The sequence below is a fragment of the Geotrypetes seraphini genome, chromosome 1 (assembly GCF_902459505.1).
Source record: "Geotrypetes seraphini chromosome 1, aGeoSer1.1, whole genome shotgun sequence".
Classification (NCBI taxonomy): Eukaryota; Metazoa; Chordata; class Amphibia; order Gymnophiona; family Dermophiidae; genus Geotrypetes; species Geotrypetes seraphini.
This window is the reverse complement of record NC_047084.1, coordinates 537,516,066-537,534,228: the sequence shown is the minus strand read 5'-3', so window position 1 is coordinate 537,534,228 and position 18,163 is coordinate 537,516,066. Positions and strand designations below refer to the sequence as shown.

General features: G+C 45.2%; 1 protein-coding gene across 9 annotated transcripts in view; it reads right to left on the bottom strand.

Annotated features, from left to right (window-relative positions):
- Positions 1 to 18,163, bottom strand: part of APC (APC regulator of WNT signaling pathway) — a 344,325-nt gene that overhangs the window by 75,626 nt on the left and 250,536 nt on the right. For all 9 annotated transcript variants that reach the window (XM_033929104.1, XM_033929106.1, XM_033929103.1 and 6 more), the window contains one exon: positions 8,377 to 8,475. In XM_033929104.1, the coding sequence (XP_033784995.1) occupies positions 8,377 to 8,475 (99 nt within the window). The remainder of the gene's footprint in view (positions 1 to 8,376; positions 8,476 to 18,163) is intronic.

Below are 18,163 nucleotides of genomic sequence, written 5' to 3'. Positions count from 1 at the left end.
ACTATAGAAATGATTAGCAGGAGTAGGAGTAGTAGCTTTGCCATTTCATTTTATTTTGAACTCATTTTACCAGCTGGACAACTGTTGCATTCCATCAACACAGGCCAATATGCTGTAGGTTAGGCCAGTTTGTTGAAGGTTTAAACTTCATTTTCGTTTGTGTAATATAATTTAATTTAAATATTATATTCCATGCTATACAAATGATAACCAAACAAGATAGATTTCAACATGTAAATCATGGAAATACACTTGGCAAAATTTTGTAAGACCTATCATATATTCAAAATAACCTCTCTTTACTCTCCAACTAGATTCTCAATTTGATACTTGGATACTCCTATTAGATATTGGATTATTTGTTCCTTTTAACCTTGTAGAGATTTTGTATTAAAGACACATCTTTTCAATGTGCTCTCTTTTTAGTTATTCCACTTTTTTTGTTTCAGAAGTGGAGGGCCCTTGTCTGAGGCTTTTTCCTTCATTTTCAGTTATTTAATAGCCTATGCTGTCCTTATATTACACTACAGGACATTACAGTATTAACCATTATTGAAAGTGTTTATTATTTTATACGTTTTGTTTTCATGACATCTGAGTCATTTGCGGCAATAAATAAATCCAAGTCAGGTACAATATGACGTGAACCACTATTTTCAATATCCAACAGTATTCTAGCTGAATATGTGGGGCTATTATCATGCTTTTGGCTTCCCTGGTTGCATTTCCTAGAATGGGCAGAGGAAGGGAAAAAAGTAGACAAAATATAGAGGAAAATGGGACCAAGACAGAGGACAGAGCCACTAGAAAATTTCTCCAACTTCTCTCCCCTAATCAAGAACTCAAACTCATTCTTACCTCTAAAATCCCAGAACTGCTCTCCTACTTCCTCTTTCTTGCTCTATTATTGATACCCTCCCTTCACTATACTCATTCTACTCTTTTCTGCTCTTCTTCTCCTCCCACGTATTGATACTGAAAGATTAGGTTCTTACCTTTGCTAATCTTCTTTCTTGTAAATCCACAATCTATTCTGGGACCACTGAGTTATTTTCCTGTACCCGCCAGAACTTGTAGGAAGCCTCATATTTCAGAGACTTAAGCTTTACCTCTCTTACCTAAGAACTGTCCCCTCAATAACCAGTTTGTTGTAAAACAGTCAGGAACATCTGCAGAGGACAAAAACAATAGAGAGGGGAACGGGGACACTCCCCGAGAAATAAGTCTAATCTGCTCATAACAAGAAATGCAACAGCAACAATGAAAACAACTGAATCAGGTTATTAAACATCAGAAACCTGAAATACAAAAAATAGTGCAAAAAGAAGACACAGCCTTCACTGTCAGAAGGGGGCACCTGAACTAGGGACCCTCCAAAACTAAGTGCTAAACCCATTCTGATGGCACTCTTATAAAGGCTTGTCAGAAAACAGAAATTCAGTTTACCAGTACTTGGGAAAGGCATACCATCAGCAAATCAGCAAGCACAGGGCAGGATCCTGGAATACTGTGGATTTACAAGAAAGAAGATTAGCAAAGATAAGAACCTAATCTTTCATTCTTGTACAATCCCACTCTATTCCGGGACTGTTGGAACGTAACAAAGCAATCATAAAGAGTCAGGGTGGGACTGATGAGCCTGATGCCAAAACAGAAGCACAAAAAGCATCATCCTACTTGGCCGCCACATTGATCCTGTAAAACTTGGAGAACATATGCAAAGAGGACCAGGTAGTGGCTCTGCAAATCTCTTCCAAAGAGAGCGCCAATGACTATGCTCAAGAGGACGAGACGCCTCTAGTAGAATGAGCCTACATTGCGAGGGGGGAGGGCTTCTTGCCGGCTGCGGAAATGGCCATATGGATCCATCTGGAAATGGTGGCCTTGGAAGTCAGCCTGCTTCTGCAGGCAGGACCCACCAGAACAAAAAGATGGTCAGACAGACAAAAATCATTCATAACCTCTAGGTACTGCAACAGGATCTTGCACTCGTCCAAAGACTGCAAAACCCGGTCCTGCTCTCTTGAACCAGAGGAAACAAAAGCAGGAAGCTGAACTTCCTGATAAAGTGGAAACAACCTTCAGAAGAAAAGAGGGAACAATGCGCATCACCACACCATAATCCATAATACGCAGAAAAGGTTCCTGGCAGGAAAGAGCCCGAAGCTCCAAAACTCTGCAGGCAGCGGTAATAGCCACCAGAAAAATAGTTTTGATCATAATATCCATTAAGGATGCATGCTCTAGAGCAGGGGTGCCCCAACGCGTCGATCGCGATCGACCAGTAGCTCAGGAAGACAACTCGAGTCGATCGCACTCGTGTTGCCGTCCTGATCTACGGGCCGATCAGCCTTCCTCTCCAGTGTTCTCCCTAGGGCCTTTTAGCTGGGCGGTCCGCCCAGCTGTCATCTGCCGCTGCTGAACATTAAAAAAAAACCAAAAAACCGGCTTGGAGATTTCAGCCCCTAGCGAACTTATGCTCCGGGCTCTAACGTGTGCGTGCCGGCTTCTCTTCTCTTCCCTCCGAAACCGGAAGTTATGTCCAGGGGGGGGGGGGAAGAAGGGAAGCCGGCACGCACATGTTGAGAGCCCTGAAGCAAGCGTTCGCTACGGGCTAATGCGGGAGACAGGTTAGTGAAGCATTTGTTCTTGTTCCTGCCGGGTCCTGCCTACTTTCTGTTTCCGCGAAGGCAGGACCCGGCAGCATTTCCCCCAATAGGTTGATCACGATCTTGGGCTGATCAGCCTTCCTCTTCCCGACGGCAGAATTGACGTCGGGGAGAGGAATGCTGGTTGGTCGAAGCAGGGAGAGCTTGGGGCCTGTTATTGGTGGTGTTTGGGTCCTGGTCCCCGATGGTAATGGCAGTGGCAGTGGCTTGGGGGAGGGCAGGGAGAAAGAAAGAAAAAGGGCAGGCAGGGATACAGAAGGAAAGAAGAGAAACAGAAAAAAATGAAAGGGAGGCAGAAAGAAAGAAAGGGCAGGGAAGAGGAAGGAAAAGTTGGGGGGAAGGAATGAGGTCTGGAGGAGAAGAAGCATACAGGCTAAAAGAAGGGAAGAAAGATTGTATGCACAGTCAGAAGAAGAAAGTGCAACCAGAGACTCATGAAATCACCAGACAAGGTAGGGAAAATGATTTTATTTTAAATTTAGTGATCAAAATGTGTCTGAATTTATATCTGCTGTCTATATTTTACACTAAGGTCCCCTTTTATTAAACTGCAATAGAGGTTTTTAGCGCAGGGAGCCTATGAGTGTAGAGAGCAGCGCTGGGCAATCAGCGCAGCTCCCTGCGCTAAAAACTGCTATCGTGGTTTAGTAAAAAGGGAGGGAGTATATTTGTCTATTTTTGTATGGTTGTTACTGAGGTGATAGTGCTTAGAGTCATCTGCTTTGACCTCTTTGAAAAACCCTGGAATAGGAATGATGATTAACATTTTCTATGCATACAGTGTGCTTTGTGTTTTTTTTTTAATTTTATTGTTGGTAGATCATTTTGACTTGGTTATTTAAAAAGTAGCTCGCAAGCCCAAAAAGTGTGGGCACCCCTGCTCTAGAGGCTCATAAGGCAAATGAGCCAGAAAGCAGAGAACCAGATTAAGATTCCAAGTCAAACATGGAAGCCACAGTGGAGGCTGAGGCTGAAGCCTCAGAGCACCCTGCAGAAAATAAACAACATCCAGATGAGCTGCCAAGAAGCCCCACAGAGAAGAGCCCATACAAGAAATACCGGCATTCTGGACTTGAAGAGAAGCCACCACTAGGCTCTTCTTCATGCCATCTTGCAAGAACTCCAGAATTCGAAGAATTGACAGAACAGATGAATCCACCTGGCTCTGGATGCACCATGCCTGATAGCATCTCCAAGCCTTCGCATAGGCAGCCACTGTGGACTTCTTGCTGCAGAGCAAAGTGGCAACCACTGCCGAAGAATAGCCCCTGTCAACTAAGGCTGCACACTCAATAGCCAGGCTATAAGATCAAAGTGGTTTGGATCCTACAGTGCAATTGGGCCCTGTGTGAGGAGGCAAGGGTGACAAGGAACCAGAGCATCTGATCCCACTGAAGCCGAATCAGGTCAGCATAACATGGGCGCTTTGGCCAATCGGGTGTGGTAAGGATCACAGGACCTCTGTGGGCCGTTATCCATTGCAATAGATGCCCGATCATGGGCCATGAAGGAAAGACATACAGAAGACCTTCCCGTGGCCAGGGCTGAACCAGAGCATCCATGCCTTTGCTGCCAGCCTCGTGACGGTGACTGAAGAACCAATCAGCTTTCTTGTTGGCTGCAGAAGTCATGAAGTTGAATGTGGGACGCCTCCACTGTGCCACTATGCAATCGAATGTCCTTTGTGACAGGGACCACTCCCTGGGTCCAGAGTCTGATGATTGAGAAATCTGCCTGAACGTTGTCCACTCCAGCCACGTGTGCCGCTGATATCACCATTAGGTATCTCTCCACCCACAGAAAAAGGTGGGCTACCATGCTCAGCGAGGCACTCCTGGTGCCCCCCTGCTGGTCGACAAGCCATGGTGGCATTGTCCGAGAAGCCATGAATGCTCGATGACAGAGACAACCTTCAAAATGGAGAAGAGCCAGTTGAATCACCCACAGTTCCAGGTGATTGATCGACCACTTGTGTTTGGAGGGAGCCCACCGGTGCTGAACAGGAATGGTCATGCCCACTGCCCCCCCCCCAGCTTTTGAGACTTGCATCCGTCGTCAGAATTACCCACTCCATAATCCAGAGGGGAAAACCTCTGGAGAAAGAGTGGGGTCGCAGCCACCGGGCAAGACTGTTCTGTGCCACTGTCATCCAGAGCAGGGGCTCTTGTAATGGACCCTGCTGGGGACTCCAGTGTGAAATCAGAGCATCTTACAGCAGATGCAAATGGGCTTTTGCCCAAGGGACTACATCAATCACCACCACCATCGTCCCCAGAACCTGGAGATACTGCCAGGCTGACGAGACTAGGATGGCCAGAAGGTCCCTGATGACTGTCAAAGCAGAAGCAACTGCACAACCTAATGATCAGCCTGATGCCCCTCAGACATCAAGGGAGCTCTGATCAACCAGTCATCCAGATACAGATGAATCAAGATTCCCAAGGTGTGGAGATGGGCTGCCACCACCACCATCACCAAACTGGAAATGTTGCTCCAGAATGTGGAACCTCAGATACTTCCGGTAGTCCAGAAAAATGGGAATGTGGAGATGCACCTCTGTCAGATTTAAGGAGTCCAGAAACTCCCCCGGAGTCACCAAGGCGATCACTGAGTGCACTGTCTCCATGCGGAAGAGAGGCACTTGCAGCACAGGATTGACAGCTTTGAGGTCCAGAATCTGTCTCCAATTGTCAGAGCCTCTCCTGGAGCCCGAGTCTTGTTTTGAGACAGGCTCTATGGCCACAATATCCAGCAATCTGCAGACTGTAGTCTCTACTTGAGCCACCTTCTCGGGCCTGCCTACCAGGGAATCCAGGAAATAATCGGTCAGAGGACAGAGAAACTGTAGCCTATAGCCATCCCAAAGGACCTCCAAAATCCAATGGTTGGAGGTGATGGCCTGCCACTTGGCCAGAAAAGCCTATAATCACCCCCTATACTTGGAGGGAGGTTACAAGCCTGGCATCAGAACTGCTTCTTTGCAGATACCACCAGACTCCCCATGGTTGGCTGGCGCCGAGGGCTGCTGAACCATGGTCTTGCGGAGGGAGAGGGATGCTGGCCACCTGGGGGTCCCAAGTACTGATGAAAATTAGAGCATCTGAACCCCTGGTGGGGCAGAACCTGTTCACAGGCAAGGACTTACCGTATTTTTTGCTCCATTAGACGTACTTTTCCCCCCCAAAGTGGGTGAAAATAAGGGTGCGTATTATGGAGCAAATACCCAAAGCGCCCCCTCATTACATTATTTTAATGCTACCATCCTCCCTTGCATGCCGGCCCTCTTCCTCCTCCCCCCTCCGCCGCCCGCCTGCGCGTACCTTTTTTTTAACTTCTGGCACCTTCACTCGCTGAGAGTGGTGCACAAGGCTGGCTGGCTGGTCCCTTCTGCTTCCCTGAGAACGGACGGCAGACGCGGCAGCCTCCTCTTCTGCACACCAGGCTGCCTGCCTGGTCTCATGCCGCTTCCCACGAGAACTCAATGCAAGGGTAAGCATTGCGGCCTCTGGTCACTCATGAGGGAACATTCCACAGTGACAGGCTGCCCATTCTCCAGGTTCAATTCCTGAAGGGATTCAGAGAACAAATCCACCAAATGCGCAAGTTTGAAAAATCTGTGCACAGTGAGATCCTACCCCAGATCCGGGGACCCATTCAGATCCTGATATCCGCTAGGGCTGCCACATTTCCTGCAGCCGTGGTACCCACCTTAGTGAGCAGAGGCATTGTAAGGTCAGCGGAATCAACCGTGGACATGACCTGCGTACTGACCAGGAGTCCAGAAGGAAGGCAAGAGAAAAGGTCTGGGTCCAGAGGAGGAGGGGGGTCACAGCAGTCAGCGAGGATGCCTGTGGAAGGGTGACAGACATGGATTTCTTAGCCAAATAAGCCTGAAACATCATACTAATAAATTCTGGGAAAAACCCATCCTTCAGGGCGGGAGCCGCCTCCTGCTAACCCTTTTTGGAGGATCTATGAGATCTTTCTCTCAAAGCATGCTTGCATTTCACTGGAGCATCGCTTGCACACTCCCCAGGGGCCCCTGACACCATTTTCATGGGCATACAGGCAGAAACTACAGGAAGACCCCCTTGAGAGGTCAAAGGCACAGGGTCTGGGCAAATTTCACCCCCTCAAAGGCCGCAGTGCATGTGGAACATGACTGCACACCCAAAAGCCATCCATCGCAAATAGGGCATGAATTGCTTAAATCCTGCCCTGGTGAGTCCATCTGAGTGATTTCTTGAAGAACGAAGCTTGCAAGAGCTAAAAGTAATTTTTATTTCAGATCGGGAAAATCCAAGATGGCCACTGTGGGTGCCGATTTTACACTAAAATAACCTGGGAAAAGCACAGGAACCCCTCAAAAATGGCAATTTTAGGATTTATGGGGGGGCTAGGGCACCTTGGGAAACCACCTAAAACCCCCTTTTTCAGACCCCCCCAAAATCGCTGATTCAGGCTGTCAGTCAGAACTCACTGTGCCATGTGCTGAATGGAAAACACTGCCAGAAAAACTGAATCTGCATACAGGGAGATCCTCTGCAAGTAAGCTGCACTTCAAATCTTCTGACTGCCCCACCAGCTGGATATCCACAGCAGGATACTGATCCTCTGCCTTAGAAAGCAAGTAAGCTGACTTCAAATCTTCTGACTGCTCCACCAGCCAGAAATCCTTGGCCGGGTACTGCCTGGTGGAGGAAAACAGTCTGGCTTCAATCCAGGGTGTACCTCCACTGAGCCACAAAGCCTGCGCTCAACCTGCTAGCAGACGAACCTGGGGTGAGCAAGCTCCCAAGGGACTAATCCTGGAGCCCCGATTTCAAGTGCAGGCTGTCCAGAGAGTGTGTTGACAAGCAGCTAACACCCTGGAAGCAGACTTTTTCCAAAGGTTTGTGATCTCCTGCAGCCAGAGCTATCCCAGGGGGGGGAACCTCTGCATCACAAGGGTAAAAACTGCAAACAAAAAAGACAGAATTTAAAAGATAATAAACATGAGCAGAAAAGACAAGCTCCTACAATATGGCTGTAGTAAAGAAACAAACTGGTTATTGAGAGGACAGTGCTGAGGTAAGAGGGGTGGAGCTTAAGTCTCTGAAATATGAGGCTTCCTACAAGTTCTGGCAGGTACAAGAAAATAGCCCAATAGTCCTAGAATAGAGTGGGACAGTACAAGAATTAAGAATTTTCCACACTTAACACTCCCAAAAGAATCAAATAATTCACACAGAACGCAAGGCTGAAAATGACTTTACTTTTATTATTCCAAATAAATTTATATGATTTAATATACAAAAAATTTGTATGTTTGGAAACACATCCCATTATTGCAACAGAACCTACTATTGAGCTGCTACAAGAAATGGAGGGGCTAAGGTCACTCAATCATTTGCTATTTATCATTGATCTCACTGCCTATATCTAGTTTCACTAGAGTTTACCAAACATTCATTTTTATGAAATCTACATGTAACAATTATGGAGATATTAATAAAATGAAAACAACCATTCCATTCAAAATACCTAGGGAATGAAGTTTTTATATGTAAGAAGAATAACAGCTACAATACATTAACTGCTAATAATTCACAATGTAATGTGCTAAAAATTTAATCCATGCCTATTAGCACTCTTACCAGGAAACATCTAGTTACTGGATTAGTAAAAATGTAGCATCAGCAAACAGCAATTTGTAATCTTCGATTACCTTGGTACCCAGGTGACTTGTCAATCTTCGAGGAACAGAGTAGGTACTACTTGAGTTCATACCACCAGATGTTTCATGTTCTGTTCGAGCAGAGGAACCCTAAAATCAAAAAGAAAATGTAGCTAAAATTAAAACGTTGAATTAGGCATTGGGAGAGTAGCAAACTATCCTACTTTCAGAGATTAATTCTTGAATTCTATCTACTTCAAAGTTAAATAATGTTTCTTTCTATTATGAGGCTGAGAATCTTCTGGTGATCTATCGCTTGCATGACACAGCATTCTCATTTCCAGTAGGGCACTAGGATTGTAGGCCATTCTTACAAGCCAAACTCTACTCAAAGGCTGACAGATTTCCAAATATGGGAGTCATATACTAACAGTTGATGCATATCATCTGCCATAGGGCCATAATAGTAAAATGGGCTATGTGGTAGGTATATAGCACAGAATGTTAGTAAACAAATCCCCCCTCCACTACCATTATGGTCTGTTTCATGAAATTAGCCTTAGAAGCAGAGGAATAGAAAAACTGCTTAACCTTGGAGATTACTTAACAAGAAGAAAAACCTCCAGCATGATCAAGGGAATAACAAAATAGCATTCCATACCAAAGTTGTGCAAAACACTATGACATTATAGCATGGGGTGAAACATTTTCAAGAGATAGTGGTGATATACCAATGACTAATTACTACTAGTCTATAATTACGCCCCCTCCCCCTCAAAAAAAAATGCCAGAAAAACAGTGGAGTTATATTGTGTTTAAAAATATACGAGAACAAGGCAGCAATATGAGGTAGTAAAGATATAATGGACTGATAAAAGATACCAAAGTAATAATAATAATAACTTTATTTTTTTATACCGCCATTACCAGAAGTTCTAGGCGGTTTACACTAAGAGGAACTGGAAAGTCATCGAAATACAGTCATTCAATAAGAATACAATCTTTCAATAAAATACAATTTACAATCTTAAAAACTCCTAAGTTAGGTAATGAATTTGTCAAACAAAGTGGATTTTACTAATTTTCAAAAAGAACAGTAAGATGTGGCTTGATGAATACATTCACCTAGCCAAGATTGCCATTTACCTGCTTGAAATGCTAAGGTCCTGTCTAAGAAAGTCTTATATCAACAACCATTTGCCTTGGGATAGGCAAATAAATGAAAACTTCTAGTTTCCCTCAATGGCCTATATAACTCAAAGTGAGGTCCCGATATCAACTTAAAATTTGAATAATACTCTTGCTGCTAGCGGTAACCAATGCAGTAAACAATAATACGGGCTGGTCTCCAAGAAGTCACATGCAGAAGGGTCTGGAAACAGTAAGGACATTTTGACAAGAAGTGCCTTTGATTTTGCAGCAGCAGAGTTTTTAGGGCAGGATTATTGTCCTTTATTTCTCTACATTAACAAAAAAAAAGTTTTAATAGGAAATAACATTGTACTAAAATGAATACATTTTCTTAACTAAATTTTAAGAGGTAATCATGAAATGTATTTAGTTAGTCAAACAAAAAGATACCATTTTATATTGTTCATTGTCTATCTTTATGCATTAAAGTGAATTATCACACCAACCACACTACTCTTATGTACCATACTTTCTTTTTTTTAACAAAACAGCACAAACAGCCTCAAGAATAGAGATTACGTTAAAGCAGGGGTGCCCACACTTTTTTGGCTTGTGAGCTACTTTTAAAATGACCAAGTCAAAATGATCTACCAACAATAAAAATACTAAACATATACCCCCTCTTTTACTAAGGCGCGCTAGCCGATTTAATGCGCACTAAGTGTTAATGTGCCCATTGTATTCTATGGATTAGCGTGTGCTAAATTGGCTAGCACGCCTTAGTAAAAGATCCCCATATTTATTTATATATATACCGAATGCACCTCTTCTGTCCTCCAGACCTTGTTCCATTCCCCAACCAACATATCTCTCTGTCCCTCCAGGAGTCCAACTTTTCTTCCTCTCTCCTCCTTCTCTCTCCCTCCTCTGTTATGATCTTGCATCTCTCTCTTCTTCCTCAGGGTCTCTGTCTCTTCTGTCTGCACCTCCCATAGTCTAACATCTACCCCCTCTCTTCTGCCTCCCCTTTGTTTCAGGTTTCTCCCTCTCTCTTCCTTCTGCTAACATTTCGAGTCCTCCCACCTTTGATCCAGGTCTTTCTGTCTCTCTCATTCTCTGTCTTCCCCTTCCTCAGGACCTGACATCTCTCTCTCCTCAGTTCAAGGTGTTTCTACTCTCTACCTCTTCAAGTCCAGCATCTGCTGTGTCTCCCCCTCCCTTTTGGTTCAAGTCTTCTTTCCCGCCCCTCCTCAAGGTCCTTTTGTCTCTCTCTCTCCCCCCCCCCCCTGATCCAGCGTCTTTAAGGCAACCCCCATCCTGCCGGGGCCCTCACGACAGGCACAGCCTTACCCCACCTCTGCTGCTTCCCACACACATTGACTGTCAGGATCTCAGACTGGATCATCCAGCAGGATTGCAACTGTCAGTTCTCGCCTCCGTTCTTCCCTCTGGGCGTAACAACCACAGTTTAAAATTAATTACGGCAGCCAGAAGAGCGAACCTAGCAGGCTGTTGTCGGCCTCTGTAGCACGTTCCCTCTGCTGTGGTCCCACATCTCCTCTGACATCAGGGGCGGGACTGCGGCAGAAAGAACGTGCTGTGGAGGCTGATGGCAGCCTAACATGTTCGCTGTGCAAGCTGCTGTAATTACTTTAAGGTGAGACAGTGGCCACGGAGGAATGTTAGACACGCTAGGGAGAACACTTTGCTCTGTGATCTACCAGCATTGCCTTTGCGATCGACTGGTAGATTGCGATCAACGTTTTGGGCACCCCTGTTTTAATGTATGCAATCTGACACGGGCCCGTGTTTTGCTGTGAAGCCTGTGTCAGGGGTCTATGAAATACACTGTCCCTTCTTGCCTCAAGGAATTGAAAGGTAGCAAAATCTCATACACCTTAATCACTGTTATTGGATTATCACAAAATAAAATAAAAAGTGTCTTGGAAAACATTTTCCAGAAGCTCCTATATTGTAACTCCATTACAGAAGCTCAGTAAACTGCTCTGAATTTACTCTCCAGTCATTAGTAACAGTATAGAAGTTTTCAATATACAATAAACAATTTATAAACAGTTGCACAGAATATTATCCCTTTTTATACTTTAGTAAAAAGATTTAAATATAAAATCTTAAGCATTCGCAGCTTGTGCAGATTAGGACAGAGCCTACAGAGACAGGGCAGGGATGGGAACAGAGCCCGCGGAGACAGGGCGGGGATGGGGACAGAGCCCATGGAGATAGGGTGGGGATGGGGACAGAGCCCTCGGAGACAGGGCGGAATGGGGACAGAGCCCGTGGAGACAGGGCGGGGAAGGGGACAGATCCCGCGGAGACAGGGTGGATTGGGGACAGAGCCCGTGGAGACAGGGCGGGGATGGGGACAGAGCCCATGGAGACAGGGCGGAATGGGGACAGAGCCCGTGGACACAGGGCGGGGATGGGGGACTGATGGTATAGTAAGATGCAGTGGCGTACCTAGCATATGTGACACCTGAAGCCCATCATTTTTTGACACCCCCCCTCATCTATATAAAAAAAACATGATTTTTAGTAACAATCCAGACATCACACAAGAGTGTACCTAGGAAAAGACAACATCTTACATAGAACATCAATACATCCATTCTAAAACTAAACAAGTCAGACCAGCACAGATTGATCCTGCACAGTCAATGCTAACAAAGAACCATGTATACAGAGAACACAGAAAACATCTTTATCCAGTATGGAATATGTAATCACAAACTACCCCCCCACACACCTTTTACAAAATCTTAGCGTGGTTTTTAACACCAGCCACAGCAATAACAGCTTTGATGTTCATAAAATGAACATTGGAGCTGTTACTGCTGTAATGGGCGCTAAAAACCACACTACAGTTTTGTAAAAGGAGTGTGTGTGTGTAAAATAGAAATATGTAGACAAAAGTTAAACTGAACCACCAAGAAGCAATACCACAGGAACAGTGATGCATGTCCCTTAATATTGTGCAAAATATAAAGATAGCAGATGTAAATTTGAAAAAACATAGAAACAGCAATCATCACTTTACAAATTAACAAATAACTCCCCTCCCTGCTTTTATGAAGCTGTGTTAGTTTTTTTTTTAATTCCAGGCCATGGTGATAAAAGCTCTGATGCTCATATGAATTCTATGAGCATCAGTGCTTTTATCACTGCGGCCGGCGATAAAAAGCCCTAATGTGGCTTCATAACCCCACCCCTTTCCATTTTATGAAGACAAGTTAGGCTTTTTTTTTTTTTTAAATCGCTGGCTGTGGCAATAAAAGCTCCAGCGCTCAAAGAATTCCTATGAGCGTTGGAGCTAATATTGCTGTGACTGGCGATAAAAAAGCCTGCCTCTCCCCCCTTTCTCCTCCCCTCTTCAATAAAGTTTCTGCCCCTCTCTCCTCCCCACTTTCATAAAATGCCATTTTGAGTCCAAAAGGGGTGAAGTAGAGCCAACAAATATGTTCCTACTTTGGGCCATGACATACTAATAACGTTTCTCGTCATTCATTCCTGACAGAACACCTGGCCTTGATCACACATGCAGAACGCAGATCAATCAACTCCTGCAGCCAGAGATGTCCCAAAGCTAGGAACCTTTGCAGCACCAAGAAGCTTCATGATTGGCTTAAAAACCCCCAAATTAAAGGAAAAATAAATACGAGCAGAATAGAGAGGCTTCAACCATCTCAAATGTAGTGTAGACAAACTGAGGAGTTGAGGACAAACCAGATTGATGGGAGGTAGGGCAAAAAATGCTAATGAGGCTCTCTACACAGACTCTCACGGGAAGGGATTGACTATCCAAGAGTTCAAGAATGATGTACCTATTGCACAAGAAGAATTTAATAGTTATACACTTGATCCTTGCTTATCCGATTGGGTATCTGCTTTTCTAGAGTCGGGAGTGGTATCGGAGGACTGGAGAAGGGTGGACGTGGTCCCTCTATACAAGGTGGAAGTAAAGAAAAGTAGAGAATTACAGGCCAGTAAGTCTGATTTCTGTGGTAAGTAAATTAATGGAAATGCTTTTAAAACAGAGAATGGTGAAGTTTCTGGAATCCTGTAGATTACAGGACCAGAGGCAACATGGATTCAACTAGAGGTAGGTCTTGACAGACAAATCTGATCAATTTTTTTGACTGGGTAACCAGAGAATTGGGTAGAGGGAATGCACTAGATGTAGTGTACGGTATTTAGATTTTAGCAAAGACTTCGACAGTGTTCTACACAGATGTCTAATAAATAAACTGAGTGCCCTCGGGATGGGCCCCAAAGTGACAGGCTGGGTGAAGAACTGGTTGACTGGAAGATGATAGAGGGTAGTGGTTAATGGAGATCGCTCTGAGGAAAGGGATTTTAACAGTGGTGTGCCTCAAGGTTCTGTTCTTGGGCCTGTTCTTTTTAACATTTTTATAAGCAATATTGCTGAAGGGCTGTCGGGTAAGATATGCCTCTTTGCCGATAATACCAAAACCTGCAATAGAGTAGACACCCCAGATGGTGTGAATAACATGAAGAAAGACCTAGCGAAGCTTGAAGAATGGTTTGAAATTTGACAGCTAAAATTTAATGCATTTGGGCTTGCAAAAACCCGAAAGAACAGTACAGTTTAGGGGGTGAAGAACTTACGTGAACGACAGAAGAGTGGAATTTGGGTGTGAGTGTATGTGATGATCTTAAGGTGGCCAAACAGGTTGAAAAGGTGACGGTGAAAGTTAGAAGTATGCTGGGGTCATAGGAATCTTAATAGTCTTATTACCTGGGCACTTGGGGGGTAATTCTCTATCTATTAGAAGCACATGGAATTTCTAGATGACTAAAAACATATCTGTTGTTGAAGTATTTAGGTAACTGACCTATACAATCTTAGTCCACAACTACTGATCCCCAGAACTGTTAATCACTAACCCTGAACCTTGTTAATTCTACTCAATCTGTAACATCTTTTAATCATTGTAAACCGCATAGAACTTCATGGTCCTGCGGTATATAAACTGTTGTTATTATTATTATGCACAGTGACTCTTGATTATGCACACAGACGCCAGTAGTTCAGCTTTCCTTAAAACAGCAAGACTACAAATTCTTCATGCAACAGACCAAAACAATAGGCTCAGTAGGCATTGATGCCTCTGTATAAGACTCTGGCGAGACTTCATTTAGAATACTGTGTACAATTCTGGAGGCCGCACATTCAAAAAAAATATAAAAAGGATGGGGTCAGTTCAGAGGAAGGCTACTAAAATGGTGCATGGTCTTCGTCATAAGGCGTATGAGGACAGACTTAAAAATCTCACTAAGTATACTTTGGAGGAAAGGCGGGAGAGGGGAGATATGATAGACGATTAAATATTTATGTGGCGAACATGCCCATGAATTGACTCTCTTTCATTTGAAAGGAAGCTCTGGAATGAGAGGGCATAGGATGAAGTTAAGAGGTGACAGGCTCAGAAGTAATCTAAGGGAATACTTTTTTACAGAAAGGGTGGAACAATCTCCCAGAAAAAGTGGTGTAATCAGAGACTGTGTATGAATTCAAGAAGGAGTGGGTTAGGCATGCGGGATCTCTTAGAGAGAGAGGAAGAGATAATGTTTACTGCGGATGGGCAGACTTGATGGGTCATTTGGCCTTTATTTACCATCATGTTTCTATGTTTCTATATCAGCTTTCCTCTGCACACTGTAATCTAATCAATGATGGCAGATACAAATCAACCAACTTGCTTTATCTTCTTCAGTTACTAAAAAAAATCTGACCACAGGAAAATTGCTTACTGAAATGATATATATACCGTATAGTTCATTTTGCTATTACATTGTTTTGAAGGGGAAAAAAAAGAAATAAAAATACCTTTGAAATTGAATACCGACAAAGAGAAACACAGCCATTATTCAAAGACTCCTGCAGAGGTACACGTATAATGCTCCAAAATAATGTGGTACTATTATCATAAAAGATCCTAGGTAGGTTTTATACTGTCTTTTTCCAATCCCTTCTAAGAGCTTTAATGGTTGTCAGATATAGGGTGTGTGATGCGCAGCCATTTGAAAAGGAATGTATTGAGCAGCTCTAAAGAGCGGTTGAAAAGAGCAGTGATAAAAGCATTTATATAAGAGAGATAAGAGATTATTCTCCTCTTAATAGTCTATATATGAACTGATTTTTTTAATTTACTGATCTGGATGTTAATTGGTGCTGGTTTTTTATCTGAAAAATTTAAAGAAGAAAGAATAAAATAGACATCTGTTTTTAAACAAAGTAAATTAAAAAAATTACCCTCCCCCCTTTTACAAAGCCACACAAGAGGTTTTTAGCGCCGGCTGGCATACCAAATTGCTCTGCACTGTTTCGACGGTCATAGAGTTCCTATGAGCGTCGAAGCAACGCAGAGCATTCAGTGTTCCAGCTGGTACTAAAAAAAACCTCTTGTGCAGTTTTGTAAAAGAGGGTGGGGGTAAATGAAGGAGGAGGAATCAGGGAGGTTTTTATGCCAATGATCAAAGTTTGGGGATGGTTTTGGAACTTTGACATACCCTATCTGAGACTTTTCCTACCCCAATTTGTGGATTGTATGACACCAGTATATACAGTGTGAGTGTACGTAGGATGTTATTTGTTTGATGTCCTTTTGACCACTGACACTTTTAGAATTTATAGTAGAGTTTGTCTGATAAAGGAGACAGATTTGGTGTATATGCTTCATTATCAGGAATAGTAAACCATACTTTTCTGTACTTGCATTTGATTATATAAAAAATTAAAAGGGATTAAAGAAGACAAATTGTTAATGGTTGTATCAAACAATTATTTTGCACACTTAGCATGTTAATGTTTTCTTGTTTGAGAATAATGTTAAACTGAATACAAATTTAGAGTTTAAAAAAATTACAAGAATCCCCCCCCCAAAAAAAACCCCAAAACACACCAACAACAAAACTTAAAAGTACAGTATAAGCTAAGAGAATTCTGAGTAAGAGGGTGCAAAGATGAAGTCTGAAATCAAATAGTTTTTTTCTTGTAACGCATCAAGAATGGGTAGATCAGTTGGGCATGGAGGTCTTTTATGTATCATCACAGTCTGTATTTCTAAGACAAAGGTACTGTAGTATTATGCATACCAGCCATGTGATGGGCCTAGCAGCACAGGCACTGCCAATGGAAATAAAACAGACAGAACTATCAGCACTACTTACTCAATAAACACTCTGAAAATCTTTTTCATATATCACAGTTTGGAATAAGCGCTGAGCTTTATCTAGGATCTCTGAAATAAAATATTACATGACCCATTAAGGCTACCCACAGTCATCTGGCTACTGGAGAAGCAGTACCGTATTTTCGCGGATATAACGCGCACCTGTGTAAAACGCGCACAGGGGTATAGCGCGCAGAAATCACGATGATATGTACCAAAACTTTTCTATACCGCGCTCAGGCATATAACGCGCATGATGCCCGACGCTCCTTTCGCCCGCCCTGACTTTCCGTGCGCTGTCCCGACTCTCCGTTCACCCCCCCTGACTTCCGTGCACTGCCCTGACTTTCCGTGCGCTGTCCTGACTCTCCGTTCACCCCCCCTGACTTTCCGTGCACTGTCCCCCCTTGAAGTCCTGTCCCCCCTTGAAGGTCTGTCCCCATCCTGAAAGCCTGATGCCCCCCCCCCCGACGTCCGATACATCCCCCCCCGGCAGGACCACTCGCACCCTCACCCCGAAGGACCGCCGACTCCCCAACAATATCGGGCCAGGAGGGAGCCCAAACCCTCCTGGCCACGGCGACCCCCTAACCCCACCCCGCACTACATTACGGGCAGGAGGGATCCCAGGCCCTCCTGCCCTCGACGCAAACCCCCTCCCCCCAACGACCGCCCCCCCCCAAGAACCTCCGCCCGTCCCCCAGCCGACCCGCGACCCCCCTGGCCGACCCCCACGACACCCCCACCCGCCTTCCCCGTACTTTGTGTAGTTGGGCCAGAAGGGAGCCCAAACCCTCCTGGCCACGGCGACCCCCTAACCCCACCCCGCACTACATTACGGGCAGGAGGGATCCCAGGCCCTCCTGCCCTCGACGCAAACCCCCCTCCCTCCAACGACCGCCCCCCCCAAGAACCTCCGCCCGTCCCCCAGCCGACCCGCGACCCCCCTGGCCGACCCCCACGACCCCCCCACCCCCCTTCCCCGTACCTTTGGAAGTTGGCCGGACAGACGGGAGCCAAACCCGCCTGTCCGGCAGGCAGCCAACGAAGGAATGAGGCCGGATTGGCCCATCCGTCCTAAAGCTCCGCCTACTGGTGGGGCCTAAGGCGCGTGGGCCAATCAGAATAGGCCCTGGAGCCTTAGGTCCCACCTGGGGGCGCGGCCTGAGACACATGGTCGGGTTTGGTCCATGTGCCTCAGGCCGCGCCCCCAGGTGGGACCTAAGGCTCCAGGGCCTATTCTGATTGGCCCACGCGCCTTAGGCCCCACCAGTAGGCGGAGCTTTAGGACGGATGGGCCAATCCGGCCTCATTCCTTCGTTGGCTGCCTGCCGGACAGGCGGGTTTGGCTCCCGTCTGTCCGGCCAACTTCCAAAGGTACGGGGAAGGGGGGTGGGGGGGTCGTGGGGGTCGCGGGTCGGCTGGGGGGGCGGTCGGAGGTTCTTGGGGGGGGCGGGCGTTGGAGGGGGGGGGGGTTGGGTCGAGGGCAGGAGGGC